The following is a 15,502-nucleotide window of genomic DNA, read 5'->3' on the forward strand; positions in this document are numbered from 1 at the left end:
TCCTCACCAAAGAAGCAAATCAAGCAATTATCAATAACACTAAACGAGGAAAAGTCTAAACTCTGGGAAAAAAAAAAGGGGGGGGGGGGGACTAGCAATATAACTTCCAGTACGGCAGTACTTTGTATATCAAAATTTTACAAGTTGAACTACACAACATCGATGGACCCAACAGGAGAACGCAAAATCTCATATCTACAGCTAATTGACGTATATTTATACTTGAGAGGAGTTGTATACATTAGATGGTAAAAGGGTTTGATGGTTGATACATTACTGGCATTTTGGACATAGTTACATTGCCCTGCAACACACTAGGAGCTACTGTATCCTCCAAAAGAACAGGGTGAACTTGAGTAACTTTTTCGGGAATGATTTTATCCCCATCAACCTTAGCAAGGGCTTCGAAATGCAGCTTCACCTTCTCAGGCTTGGTCCTCCATTCAGGGAAGCCCTCCAGCTTAATCCCATCTCCTTCTTGGAGCTGTTTCTCAACCCTAAACCCAATCTTCAAGTATGTCTGAGCAGAAACATCGGCCTTCAATAGCCTGAAAGAACCTTCTTTGTTGGCTTTGGGACCCAACACAGAAGATAGCAGTTTTTCAAGACCAAGCAAATTCGAATGTGAACCATTCAAAGAGGTCATGGGCCACAATGTGGTAAACTGGTCAGGTGTTATAAGAGTAGGAACTTCACTAGGGAGGTCAATGGCAGTGGCCATTTCAATGGGCTTGATCTTTGAAGGTTGAGACAATTCAACTAGGCCAGGCGCAAGGCGTTTCAGCTTCAAGCGGTTGGAAGATGAAGGTGAGGAAGGAGAAGAGGATGTAATGGAGGTAGGGCCCACAACACGAAGAGAGAGCAGGGGAGCATTTTTGGCACCAGAAACAGGGTGAAGATGCTGTGCTAGATTTAAGAGACCAGAGGCAAAACCATTTTCAGTTTGGTTCAGGGGTAGTGGTAGATCAAGAGGCTGGCGCAAGCTCACTGATTTTGCACCCTTGACTGTTACCACAGCACCCTCTGCAAGAATTACTTTCCGCAATACACCAGCATCCACATCATGCTGTGAAAAAACAGAGAAGTCGTCATCATTGATATCCAAACAGATTGAAAGAAATACAGTCATAGCACGTTCATAAAAATTGGGCCATGTATAATTTGAATTATGCGTATTAAAACTGAAAATCACCAAAAACTGTTCTTTGGTGTACATTCTTTAAGTTACTAAGCATCACCTTTTTCAACCCTTAAAAGTTATCAGTCATACTGTCAAATGAGCCTCCTATAAGTATATAACAAGCAGTTCTCAGCAAAAAAAATTAACTTGAATAGGTTGAATTAGTCCTTTACTCTTCCAAGTTCACAACTTTAGATGCAAAAACACAAAAGTGACACCAAATTTAAAGACGAGCTAAACACATTACATTGCAATTCAAAACCCATGCATCTGCTCTTCTAGACACCAAGCTAGATCAGCCACAACTCAATTATACAATCAGCAGCCATTTAAATGTCTTTCATGATGCTCTCTGCCTATACTATGTATAATTTGTACAATGTACATGGATTTGCCCCTATTAATGCTGAATGCATAGATTATCAATCATAAATCACAATTCACAAGTAATCCAAAGAACAGCGAAAACTTACAGGCAATGAAAGCCTCATGTGTTTGGCATCCTGAATCCACAGCTCCATAGGACCTGCAAGCTGAAAGGGTGCCAAAACCGGACTCGTATTTTCCTCCGTCTTCTTCTTCTCAATCAATCCATTCTCCTCCCCGGGTCTAACAGGCTTCTCAACCCGGAAAATGGGCAAATCGACGAATTCCCATCGATTCACATCCTCCAAAAGCTTCACTGGAAGCACCTTATTGTCAATTTCGACATCAAATTCATATGCCACCGAATGCCCCACTAATGTATCCCTCAGATCAAATCCTGATATCCTGAAATCATCTGCTTGAAACCCTAATCCCTTCACTACAGCCTCTTTCAAATCCTAAAAACAATAAATTCAATCTACAATCAATTAATTTATCTGCCAATCAAGAACTGTACATTACCCACACTCACAAACATCCAAATTCATCTGCCAATTACAAAACTTCCAATTTCTTAAATCTTTTAATTCCAAAATCAAATTAAGCTGAAATCACATAAATTAATAACATCTCTCATTCATAATAACTACTATCACAAATTGTAAGGTTCTCAACAATCGAATTTCACGATCAAATCAGGTTTTATTAAAACCAAGAATCCATTTAGCATTTATCAATCAATCAAATTAATAAATCAAACAGAAACAAACCTTGATTCAACATTTTAATGGACAACAATCAATTAACAATAGGATTGAAACTCCAATCAAAATATAAAATCAAACCCTAAAAATAAGTAATTAGAGCGAAACTTACAGAAATAGCTTTAGGATACGGGGGATTAACATTGGGAGATGAAACGAGAGCGGAAGAAGTGGGTAAAACCGCCATTAATACAATTAGAGCTGAAGCTATAAACAAGAATTTGGACGCCATTAAAGTTGCAGAAAATCAAGAATTCGTATTGTAATTTTATACTATATATATTAACAAAAGAAAATTATGTTTGTTTTTGTATTGTTTTAGGGAATTGATCGTTAAATAAATAATAATATTACAAGGGGATAAAATTCTAGAATTTTTTCAGGGTAGAATGTTCTAGGATGATGACGTGGAAAATATTGACCAATGGAATGAGAGATTGTGATACGACGAAGCTTGGTGATTGGCTGTGCTTTGCTGTTTTTTTTTTTTTTTTGGTAATTTATGAAGTTAATAACTCTTTGTTGTTACAAAATGCATTCAAAATATTAACAGATTCACCCACCGTAAGGCAGGTGTGCGACTCGGATCGAATGTGAATGTAATCACAGCTAAATTTCGGTGAACCGAGTGAGGCATACTAGAAAAAAAAAGGTTCTTTGACGAAATTACGGAGTAGCAAACTTTTCTCACTCATGTACACGAAATAAGCAAACTTTTCTAGCTCATTTTATGGCGAAGCAAGCTCCACGATGTTGGTTTGCAAAATTGACTTTAGCTTTGAAAAAGTACGACTTCTTACAATCTTACTCTGATTATTCTTTGTTTACATATACTAAAGACAAAATTCAGATTAATGTCTTAGTGTATGTTGATTATCTTATTATCTTTGGTGAACAATTCCGCTGCACTTGTTGGTTTCAAGGCTTATCTCAGTGGCTGTTTCAAGACGAAGGACCTTGGTCCTTTGAAATATTTTTTGGGTATCAAGAGGATTGTTTCTGTGCCAAATAAAGTATACTCTGGACATTATTTCCGAGTCCGTTTTGTTAGGGGCAAAGCTTAGCGGCTTACCCATTGAACAAAATCATAAACTGGCTCTTGCCACAGGCGAATTTTTATCAGATCCCGAGGCTTATCGGAGGCTTGTGGGACGGTTGGTTTATCTTGGGGTTATTCGACCCGACTTGGCCTATTCAATTCACATTCTGTCACAGTTTATGCAAGCCCCCCGTACTGAACATTGGGAGGCAGCTCTGCGAGTGGTGCGGTACTTGAAGGGTACTCCGGGTCAAGGAATTTTGTTAAGTGCAGACAGTGAGTTGCGTCTGAAAGGTTAGTGTGACTCTAATTGGGCGGTGTGCCCCTTGACACACTGTTCTTTGACAGGTTGGCTCGTGTTTCTTGGTCATTCTCCTATCTCTTGGAAGACTAAGAAATAACATACCGTGTCGACATCTTCTACAGAAGCAGAATACAGGTCTATGTCTAGTGCTACTTGTGAGTTAAAATGGCTCAAACCTTTGTTGTTGAGCTTGGGTATTAATCATCCCAAGGCAATTCCGTTGTTTTGTAATAGCCAGCGTGTTTTGCATATTGCAAAGTACCCCGTTTTTTATGAACAGACAAATCACATTGAGATTGATTATCACATTGTTCGTGATGCTATTAATGAAGGTTTTATTTCTCCATCGTATGTTTTTACTTCTTTTCAATCAGTTGATATCTTCACGAAGGCTCTTGGCAAGTCGCAGTTTGATCATTGTTTATCCAAGTTAGGCACTTTTGACTCCCGTGATCCAACTTGAGGGGGGTATTGTGGATATGTTGTCAGAGATATTAGAGTATATTTGATAGAGTTTGTTTATGGTAATTATGTTTATCTTTGTGATTGTTTCCTAGTTTCTAGATTACAAAGATAAGGTAATTGTAGGTTTGCTTGTACTCTATATATTGATGTTCCATAATCAATGAGAATTAAGCAGAGTATTCACAAAGTTTAGCATACTTATATGATTATGTTAAATCTTATGCACATAACATTGATAAATGATATTTTTAATGTATATAAATGGAACAGTAGTAACACTTATGGTGAAAAGGAAGGATTATTTTGTTGGACAATATAAGGTACTAGTAATAATCCATAGTTGTGACTTTATCTCATGTCTTTTAGTATCTAATCATTTAGGAAAAAGCTATTCTTAGAGTTTCGGGTTTGAATTTTGTAAAATGACATTGAAATTAAAGAGTCATCTAAAAATTCAAGAAACAACAAAGAGAGCTAGAACTCTAGAAGGAAACGACCGTTGCTTGGATACAATCTTTAATTGTATTTGGATCTAGCTTAGTCAGTCTCTCAATTTGATTTTGTAAATATTTTTTGTTCTAACCTTAAAAATATACGTGGCTAAGAAAAGTACTTGTGAATTGAAAAAGATATGTAGCTTCTATAATTATGCAATCTAATAGTAGAGCTAAAATATAAAAATTAAGATTGCAAAATTCTACCAACCACAAATTCACAATACAAAAGTTTGTTAAAACAACTTGTAGAGGTGTATAAATACGTAGTGTGTGTGGTATGGTCATGCATCTTCCATCGACCACTGAACTTGTGCATGAAAAAAATCATCTGTTCTTAAAACTCAAATTACCCTAAATTTTTTTACTTTGATTACTTGAATTTTTTTCTTTTCCCTAAGCTTTTTAGCTTAATAACCTATTCTTTCTATTTTTATATTAAGCATTTTGATACCATTCAAGTAGTAACAACCATGGATAGTACAACACTTGTTATGGTTGTTATTTCTATTTTATTTGTATTTTTATATCATGTCAAATCCTTTTTTATCCGTTATTTTTCTAACAGGCTCCCACCAGGGCCAAAACCAAAGCCAATTTTTGGCAACATTTTCGATCTTGGAGAAAAGCCTCATCGATCCTTTGCCAACCTAGCAAAAATTTTTGGCCCATTGATTAGTCTAAAGCTAGGCAATGTCACAACAGTTGTTGTATCATCCTCTTATGTGGCAGAAGAGATGTTTCTAAAAAATGACCAGTCATTTGCAAATCGAACCATTCCTGATTCTGTTCGAGCTGGCAACCATGACAAACTCTCCATGTCATGGTTGCCTATATCTCCACAATGGCGGAATCTTAGGAAGATCTCTGCTGTCCAATTACTCTCAACACAACGCCTTGATGCTAGCCAAGCCCTAAGGCAAGCCAAGGTATCACAACTTCATGCATACGTGCAAGATTGCTCTAAAAAATTGCAACCGGTTAACATAGGAAGGGCAGCATTCACTACTTCCCTAAACTTATTATCAAACACATTTTTCTCAATCGAACTAGCTAGCCACGAGTCTAGTACTTCCCAAGAGTTTAAGCAACTCATGTGGAACATAATGGAGGAAATTGGAAGACCTAATTATGCAGATTATTTCCCCATTCTTGGCTACATTGATCCATTTGGCATAAGACGTCGTTTGGCTTCTTACTTTGATGAACTCATTGTTGTTTTTCAAAACATTATTTGCGAAAGGCAAAACATTCGATCAAGTGACGATTCAAGTGCAAAACATACAAATGATGTTCTAGACACACTTCTCAACCTCTATGACAAGAATGAGTTGAGTATGGATGAAATTAATCATCTTCTTGTTGTGAGTATTCTTACTTTGAAATTTCTTCATATAAGACTTGTCTTTCTTTTTATGTTTTTATTTTATTTTATTTTTTAAATTTTATTTTTTTTATTTATTTTTATTTTCCAACTCCCATTTCATTGTGTGTGTGTGTTTTTTTTTTTCAATTCCCATAATTTTGCTCTTAGCTAGTTAGTTTTCTTCCTTTAATATACATCAAACAAATACATACATTTAATTGATCTACTTGACATTTTTTTTAATACCATTATGAGCTTAAGACATATTTGGAACATGCATATGGTCCACTAGCCAAAAATAATAGAATTATGTGTACGATAACAAAGGTGGCAATTATAACATATAGATTATAAACAAAAAAGTACAATTGTTATGGGCTAGATATTGAATGATTGTTCGGTTATAATGTACGTGAAAAGATACGCTTATGAGATAATTGTACCAACAAGATGGTTTTATAATTACTTAGAAGTTTTAATAAGTTGGTTGGTAATATGAAGTAGAAATTCTCATATTAAATTCACTAGCCTAGCATGCAACTAAATTAGATAAAGAATTTGTATAATTTATATTTTGAAATTACCATATGGCAGGATATTTTTAACGCGGGAACAGACACTACTGCAAGTACTTTAGAATGGACAATGACAGAGCTAATTAAAAATCCAAAAAGTATGATCATATGTCAAAATGAAATTGAACAAGCTCTTGGAAAAGGTAGTTTGAGCATTCAAGAATCTGATATTTCAAAATTGCCTTACCTACAAGCCATCATGAAAGAAACGTTACGTTTGCACCCTCCTACAGTGTTTCTCCTCCCACGTAAAGCAGACAGTGATGTAGAGTTATGTGGCTACGTAGTTCCAAAACATGCACAAGTTCTTGTTAATCTATGGGCTATTGGTCGTGATCCAAAGGTGTGGGAAAACCCTGAAGTATTTTCACCGGAGAGGTTCTTAGATTGTGAGATCGATTTGAAAGGACAAGATTTTGAACTTTTACCCTTTGGAGCTGGTAGAAGAATATGCCCTGGACTTAATTTGGCATATAGAATGTTGAACTTGATGTTGGCTACTCTTCTTCACAACTACAATTGGAAACTTGAAGATGGTATGACTCTTAATGATTTAGACATGGATGAAAAGTTTGGAATTACATTGCAGAAGGTTAAGCCTCTTCAAGTTGTTCCAATCCCAAGGTATTAATAAGTTACTTACTAAAACCAAAAAAAAAAAAAAAAAAAAAAAAAAAAAAAAAAAAAAAAAAAAAAAAAAAAACCCTACTTCTTATGTTTGATTATAGATGCAAATTATGTTTATATAAAAAAATTTGTTAGAATAAGACTATCACGAGAAAAATAGATTTGCTATTGTACGCAAAGATAGTATTGTGTATGTACTATTGTCATTGTACCATGTTTATAACTTATGTAGTAAAAGACTAAAAGTAAATCATATGAATATATTGAATACGGAGTACTTTTAACGTACTTCAATTTGCTTGTTGTATAAGAGTTGTTCTATTCAATTCTTAGTAATAATCAAATAATTAAAGTGTTACCCATATCTTCAACTTTTTCTTATATATCAGGGAAGAATATCTAAAGTTTATAAAAGACATACTGAGGGAAACAACTTGTAGTAATTGAGAATTAAAGTTGGCCCAGTGGTTGGAGGCATTCTTTCCACTCTCGTGAGTGGAGTTCGATTCTCACCCCAAGCAAGTGGGGTTCCTAATTAGCTAAGTTCTCCCTACTTGCAAGAAAAAATTACTCAGGTCTCCTAGAGTAATACAGGGCGTAAACCATTACATTCACGTTTACTCTTGATTTCTTCTTCCACTAATTATTAATCACCAGACAAACTATGGAAAATGAATTTGAAAGTCTAACTGGCTAATACAAGAGGGGGGGTGAATTGTATTTGAGGTGAAATCTAAAAACTTTTTGCGGAATTTAACTAAATGAAATAATGGCGAGAGAAGATATAGGCTTTTCTAAATTTCCACTATGTAATCAAACTCTGTACAAGTGAAGATTCAAACCCGTTAACAAGTTCCCCAAATTAGGAACTTGTTCCCAACTCTCACAGAAGACTTCAGCAACGAAGCTTCCTTAACCTCACCTTACAAACTCACAATCCCAACCCCAAAGTACTTGAATACAATATGTGATTACAAATACCTATTGCACTCAAGAATATATGAAGGAAAATAACTCTCTTTATGTTATTAGATGGCTACTGGAATTTTTATGCTTAAGAGTTGTGTTTTACTGAGATAGTTTGCATGAGTATTTATAGAGAAGGCTTAGTCATTAACCTCCACCATAATCACGTCCACATGTCAACAACCCACTAACAACTTGTGGAGTTATCTTGACAGATTGTGATCATGAAGAGGTTTCCTAGCCTTATCTAATTAAACCACTATCCTAACAACTTGATAACCATTAGCCGTATAAAAGATTTTCTCACAGAAAAACCACTTGCTAACTTTATCAAATATTTATTTAAAAGATTATCAAAAGTTTGTTTAAAAAGATTTTATTTGAAAAGATAAATTTATTATTTATTAAAACAACTAGATAATTATCTTCGATAATTATCTTTATTAAAACTTTTACAAATTATCTTTTCTTTAAGAAATTATCTTTTAAAACTAACTTTTATTCCAGTAGTCTTTAACATAAGTCATTGAGTTCCTTTCCGACTTTATATTATTGAGTGCTCACAATTAAAACTAGAACGTGAGATTTGCACGAGGCTTTTTAAAGAATGCTACTCCGCATCCAAGTTCCTACTCCGGAACGAACTTTGCTTGAATCCTTTATTCACCAAAGACTCAAAACATTCATTAGTCGAGTTTGTCAATTTGTCCATCAAAACCAAAAGGCTCAACAAATTCCCCCTTTTTGATGATGACAAACATTGACAAACTTAGGTAAATAAAATCATCCAGGCATGCAACAGAAATTTAAAGTAAGACATGAAAACAAAAAAAAAATTAAAGAACTTAGAAAAATATTAAAAAGTATTTTTTTTTTTTTTTTTTTTTTTTTATTATTATTATTTTTTTTTAAAAAAACTGAGCAAAAGAAAAATTAACAAAGACTTTAAAAACTGAACTTAGCAAAAGTTTGTACCTTCGATGTGTGAGTTCCTTGGTAAACACTTTAGCCGCCATGAAGTTTGTCTTTTCCCCCTTTTGGCATTATCAAAAGATTGAAAAAAACATTTTGCTATACTCCCACTAGACTACGTAGGGAATAGTGAGCTCAAATAATGCAAGGCAAAAATAAGTTAGGTACTAAATCATCAGCAACCACACACAATCATATGAAAAATACGAGCCAAGTTCCGATTTAGGAAATAGAAGAGGAACATAGAGAATGTAGCAAAGGATAAAGGCGTACAAACCAAAGTTCAGAGAGATTAAACAAGACCAAAATAAAATTGTTCAACATATGAAATTAGAATAAGTGCAATCAAGGATTTAAAAGGCTGCATTGGTAGGATCAAGGGTTGGATTTGTGGGATCAATAGAGTCTTCCTCGACTTCCTCAAAGGCTACTCTGTTGATAGTTTCCAAGATCTCCTTGTTGCCTTCACTAAACTTGCCTTCAGCCTGTGCAAGCTTTGCCTCTACGCCTGCAAATCCGGTTGCTTGAGAATCTGCCAGAGCCTGCACCTGGCCTTTAAGAGAAAGCAGTTCCGAGGCCATTTCCTCCAGTTTCTTGCTCACCAGAGTAGTCAACTTCTCCATATCTGCTTGAACCTGTTGAAAATCATAAACAGACACACGAGTTCCAGAGAAAGCAGCAAAGCCAGTAGGCTGAAATGGAGGAGGAGAAGGTGAATGAGAAGGCTGCCTAGTAGGTGAGACAGGAATAGAAGAGGGTTCAGTGGAAGAGGGAACTTGGGTAGGTTTGAAGGTGGAATCAGATTTGTCTGAGGAGCTGATGGTTTCTACAGTCACAGGGTGTGTAGTAGAAAGGGCAGGCTTGACCACATTCCTCTTACTCCTTCTAAGGCCCCCTGTAAACACAGGAATGACAGGTGGTCCAGCTGTGCTCTCAGAGTCTGTGGTATGTTCCCCCTCACTTTGATCAGTTCCCTGCCCCTCATGTGAGTCAGATTTTCGAGCTTCCCCCTCAGAAACTTCCTTATGTTCCCCCTCAGAATCTTCCTGTTTTTCTCCTTGCACATCTCCCTCAAGTATTTTTTCTTTGTTTTTCTCTCCGTTAGAACTTTTTTCTTCTTCCTTATCTCCCTCAGAATCACTGGAGGTGGTAGCACCCTCACTAGCAACCTCACTACCCTGGTCACTGCCCTCCTCATCACTTGCGTCACATTCTTCCTCAGCTTCTTTCCCTTTCCCTTTCTTTTTCTCCCCTCCTTTCCGAGGCACAAAACATACTTTGCCATTTGTAAGCCTAAGACTCAGTCTAAGTAATGATTGTTCAGAGAGGATATTATCGGGTTTGAGATATGTTGGGGATTCACATTCAACATCAATACCAAAAGATTTGAACAACACAGTAAGGAAAGAGCCATATGGAATTGTGGTCTTTTGAGCATAAAAATTCAAGTGTTCAATCATTAGAGCAGGGAAATTAATCTGTATTTTGCATGCAAGACAGAATATGAGGGAGGCATCCAAGAGTGATACGGTACTCCGTTTTTGTAAACGGGGTACTATACCCTTCCAGGTGAAGGTAAACAGTAGCTTATGAAGGGGTGTTAGGGCATGATGGTGAGTAGTTTTCACTTTCGGATTTCCTCCAATAAATTGAAGGATTTTGCATTCATCATTATGGCCAATGTTTACAGATTGTTTGTGCTTTAAATAAGAACAATAGCCTTTAACAGGAACTTGAAATAGATTTCCAAGATAATTGGCATCAAACGAAATTGGAATATCATTAACTACGGCCGAGCACACACCATTATCACATTGAAAGGTATTTTTGAACTCATGAATAAATTTAGGATAAACAGGGTAATGAGAACAATTCTGGAACAAGTGAGTCCATTTTTGATAATCAATTAAAGAAGTAAATTCAGTGAACTTACTCGCCACACACCAATCATAGTTGATGTGATATCCGAGAGTGTAATTCCATGATGGGAATTTGGTGGTTGCGCGCCGTTTCCTGTCGCCGCCCTTCACAGCCTTAGCCTTCCTCTTTGGCTGAGCAGATGGATGCACCACCGCAATTGGCACCGGTTGTGGAGACCCCGTGTTTGAGGAGGGTTTGAATGGTGGTGATCGGGTTTTTGGGGTGGTGTTTCGGTTGGTTTTCATGGTGTTGAAGATAAAATGAAGGGAAGGAGAAGATGAATAGTGTGAATAGGAAGGAGAGAGAGTGAGGCCGGTTATGGGAGTGTATGGGGAATTTAATTGATTTGATAGGTGAAGGTGGAGTGAAAAGAAGAAAAAGAGTTTAATGGGGAGGAGTGAGAAAGAAAAGTGACGGTTTAAACTGTGAGGTAGTGGGGTAGTTTTAGAGGTAGTAGGATTTAATTTGGTGAAATAATTGCACTCATCTAATTCAATGTTGATAAAATAAAATCGTAAGTTAAGAAGTTGATATACATGCTTCTTATCTTACGTAGCAAATAAGATCTTTTTGTATTTTTGAATTCTATGAGGAATAGAAAAATTCATCATGAAAAAATAAGGAAGGAAAAAGATAAGAATAAAAAAAATAAGATAGGAATAAAAGATAAGAAAGAAAATAACAAGAAGAAAAAAAAAACAGATAAATAAAAAATGAAAAGGATAAATAAGAGCAAATTGATTGTAAATTATGATGATAATTTACGTGATCATGATACAGAGAGTAAAGAATGATGAAAAGGGAACTTGAAACAACATGGCTCAATATTTTTAACATATTAAGAGTATGTATACGTGACTTTTCAATACTTCACAAATCTTTCCCCTGGGTAATTTCAGCTGTGTTATGCACACAAGATTGAGCATAGCATCGTTAGTTACATCCGATTTTACCTTAGGGGTTCCAAACAAAAGTCACTTGAGCCGTAGCATCCCCAATTCCACACGCATCTTTTCAACCTTGTCTCTGCTTAAAGGCTTAGTTAATATATCAGCAATTTGTCATTCAGTAGAAATAAAATCTAGCCTAATTAAGCCCTTTTTCAAGAAAGTCATAAACATATCAAAAGTTTCATCTTTACTATGTAAGAATATGACCCATGTAAATCTAGAATAATCATCTACAAGAACTAAGACATATATTTTTCCACTTCTACTTTGAATTCTAACGGGGCCACACAAATCCATATGAATGAGTTCCAATGGTTTTGTGGTGCTTACCATTTTCTTTGATTTAAATGATGATCGAACATGCTTTCCTTTGATGCAAGCTTCACAAATTTTGTCATTTAGGAATTTGATAGAAGGTAATCCGATTACCAAGTCCTTTGACCTTAATTTGTCAAGCAATGAAAGACTAACATGTCCAAAACGTCTATGCCATAGAAGTGGATCATCCTCAATAACACTTAAACAGGATAGATTGTATTTTGGAACTTTGTTAAGATCCACGGTATACGTGTTCCCTTTACGAGTTCCTTCCAAAACGATTTTTCCAGTGTTATTGTTGATGATTTTGCAATTTTCAGAAGAAAAGCTTACAGAGTTTCCTTTATCACAAAGCTGAGATATACTGAGTAGATTATGCTTCAAACCCTCGACTAAAAATACATTGTCAATTGCATGGGAACTTGACCTTCCTACTTTGCCAACAGCAACAATGTTGCCTTTCTTATTGTCTCCAAAGGTCACTGTTCCCCCTGTATAGGCCGTCAGTGAGAGAAATCTGGATTCATCTCCTGTCATGTGCTTAGAACAACCGCTATCGAGGTACCACTGGTTGTTCCCCCTCACTGCGACCTGCAAAAGAAATTAAGGGTTAGTAGCAGGAACCCTTTCATTCATGGGTTCCTGTGTTGACACATTTAAATCAGATTTCTTCTGCCAAACATAGTTCACATTCTTATTGTACAGATTTGCTTTCTTAGTACATTCTTCACTGCGATGTTCCTTTTTACCACAAAAAGAACAAACGGTCTCACTAGGTAAGTTCACATATTTCTTTTTCTTTCCAGTGGACTTCTTCTTATGAACATAGCCTAGACCTTCTGTTCTTTTTGTCTGAGCTTCCTTTACCCACTTGGGAACACCCGTGCTTGCTGTATTTTTACTTTTTCTTGCAATTTCTAGGTCCTTTTCTAGTTTCTCATTTTTATCATTGGTTTCCTTTATCTCTTTCTTAACATGCTCTAGTTCATTATTAAACATGATTAAAGGAACTTCAGTAGACCTGCAAGAATCAATGTTAGTACACAACATTTTATATTGAGTCAATTCAATATTCAGCATGATATTCTCACTCTTGACTCTTTCAAGGGATTCTTTTAGCATAATATTTTTATCTAACAATTCAAAGAATCTGCCTTGAACATCATTTCTTAAGCTATTCAGATACTTAACATGATCTCTACAAATTCCAGTTGCCTTTTCGGCTTGCCTTAGTTTTGCACATAATTCTTTATATTCATCTAAGGTTTCTAACAATAAAGAGATTAATTTATCCTTTGAGAGAGATTTCAAATAACTAGGTTGAATGACTACCTCATCATCATGCTTTGCCATTAGACAGAGATTGGCTACTTCATCGTCTGTGTGTTCCTGTTCCTCTTCTTCGGAACTCGATTCTCCCCACGTGGAAATCATTGCTTTCCTGAAATTTGTTTTAGAAAAGTTAGGCTTGGAATTTCTGCTTTGATCAGTTTCTTTTCCCTTGCCTTTCTCAGATTCCCATAATGGACACTCTTTGATGAAGTGGTTGGTGCTTCCACATTTGTGACAAGAAGACTTGGCTTTGGGTTCCTGATTTCTTTTACTGTATCCTTTCTTCTTGTCTAAAAACTTGTTGTTACGGTAGAATTTTTTCAGCCTTCTCACCAACATTGCAGCTTCTTCTTCATCGATGTCAGACTTCTCTTCGGATTCTTCATTAGCTCTTAATGCTAGCCCTTGACTTTTGACAGTCTCCTGAGTCCGATTGTTCGACTGGATCTCGTGAGTAATGAGGGAACCCGCAAGCTGTTCCAGATTGAACTTGGTGAAGTCTTTTGATTCTTGCACCGCTGCGACCTTTGTTCTCCATCTGTCATTGTCTGGAAGACTTCTTAAGACTTTTCTGACCTGCTCATCTATAGGAATTATCTTGCCAAGACACGTTAGTTCGTTAGTAATACTTTTAAATCGAGTAAACATGTCTTTAATGGATTCTTTGTTTCCCATTTCAAAGCGCTCATACTGAGACAAAAGAATGTCTATTTTGGAACGTTTAACATCTGACGTTCCTTCATGTGTAACTTCCAGAAGATCCCAAATTTCCTTTGCGGACTTGCACCCTTTGACACGAGTATGTTCATCGGGTCCAAGTCCCCAAATTAAAAATTTTTTGGCAGTAGCATTCATTTCAAGTTTTTCAAAATCAGTTTTTTCATACTCATCCATAGGTTTAGGGATTACCTCATTATTAGCATTTGTTTTCGTAATTTCGTAATCTCCTACTTGTATAATCCGCCATACCTGATAATTCTCTGCTTGGATAAAGATTTCCATCTTATCCTTCCAATAAGGATAAAATTTGCCGTTGAAGTATGGAGGCCTTTGAATGGATGTACTCCCGAATTCCTTTTCCTCTGTGTAAGCCATTTTCCAGGAACTTACTCAACAGGGTTGCCTGCGTGTTCTGAGTTCCCGCTCTGATACCAACTGAAAGTCTAACTGGCTAATACAAGAGGGGGGGTGAATTGTATTTGAGGTGAAATCTAAAAACTTTTTGCGGAATTTAACTAAATGAAATAATGACGAGAGAAGATATAGGCTTTTCTAAATTTCCACTATGTAATCAAACTCTGTACAAGTGAAGATTCAAACCCGTTAACAAGTTCCCCAAATTAGGAACTTGTTCCCAACTCTCACAGAAGACTTCAGCAACGAAGCTTCCTTAACCTCACCTTACAAACTCACAATCCCAACCCCAAAGTACTTGAATACAATATGTGATTACAAATACCTATTGCACTCAAGAATATATGAAGGAAAATAACTCTCTTTATGTTATTAGATGGCTACTGGAATTTTTATGCTTAAGAGTTGTGTTTTACTGAGATAGTTTGCATGAGTATTTATAGAGAAGGCTTAGTCATTAACCTCCACCATAATCACGTCCACATGTCAACAACCCACTAACAACTTGTGGAGTTATCTTGACAGATTGTGATCATGAAGAGGTTTCCTAGCCTTATCTAATTAAACCACTATCCTAACAACTTGATAACCATTAGCCGTATAAAAGATTTTCTCACAGAAAAACCACTTGCTAACTTTATCAAATATTTATTTAAAAGATTATCAAAAGTTTGTTTAAAAAGATTTTATTTGAAAAGATAAATTTATTATTTATTAAAACAACTAGATA

General features: G+C 36.0%; 2 protein-coding genes across 2 annotated transcripts; one reads left to right on the forward strand and one right to left on the reverse strand.

Annotated features, from left to right (window-relative positions):
- Nucleotides 1–2,964, reverse strand: LOC110685040. Its single transcript, XM_021861501.1, has 3 exons — nucleotides 2,423–2,964; nucleotides 1,654–2,004; nucleotides 1–1,066 (listed from the first exon to the last, which is right to left on the reverse strand). Exons 1-3 carry the CDS (start codon nucleotides 2,540–2,542, stop codon nucleotides 242–244), a joined length of 1,296 nt encoding a protein of 431 aa, XP_021717193.1. The 5' UTR covers nucleotides 2,543–2,964; the 3' UTR covers nucleotides 1–241.
- Nucleotides 2,965–4,750: 1,786 nt separating this feature from the next.
- On the forward strand, nucleotides 4,751–7,256 carry LOC110685039 (cytochrome P450 76AD1-like). Its single transcript, XM_021861500.1, has 2 exons — nucleotides 4,751–5,976; nucleotides 6,573–7,256. The coding sequence occupies exons 1-2, from the start codon at nucleotides 5,086–5,088 to the stop codon at nucleotides 7,182–7,184; spliced, it is 1,503 nt and encodes a 500-aa protein (XP_021717192.1). The 5' UTR covers nucleotides 4,751–5,085; the 3' UTR covers nucleotides 7,185–7,256.
- Nucleotides 7,257–15,502: the final 8,246 nt, after the last annotated feature.

The sequence above is a fragment of the Chenopodium quinoa genome, unplaced genomic scaffold, assembly GCF_001683475.1.
Source record: "Chenopodium quinoa cultivar QQ74 unplaced genomic scaffold, ASM168347v1, whole genome shotgun sequence".
NCBI classification, from domain to species: Eukaryota; Viridiplantae; Streptophyta; class Magnoliopsida; order Caryophyllales; family Amaranthaceae; genus Chenopodium; species Chenopodium quinoa.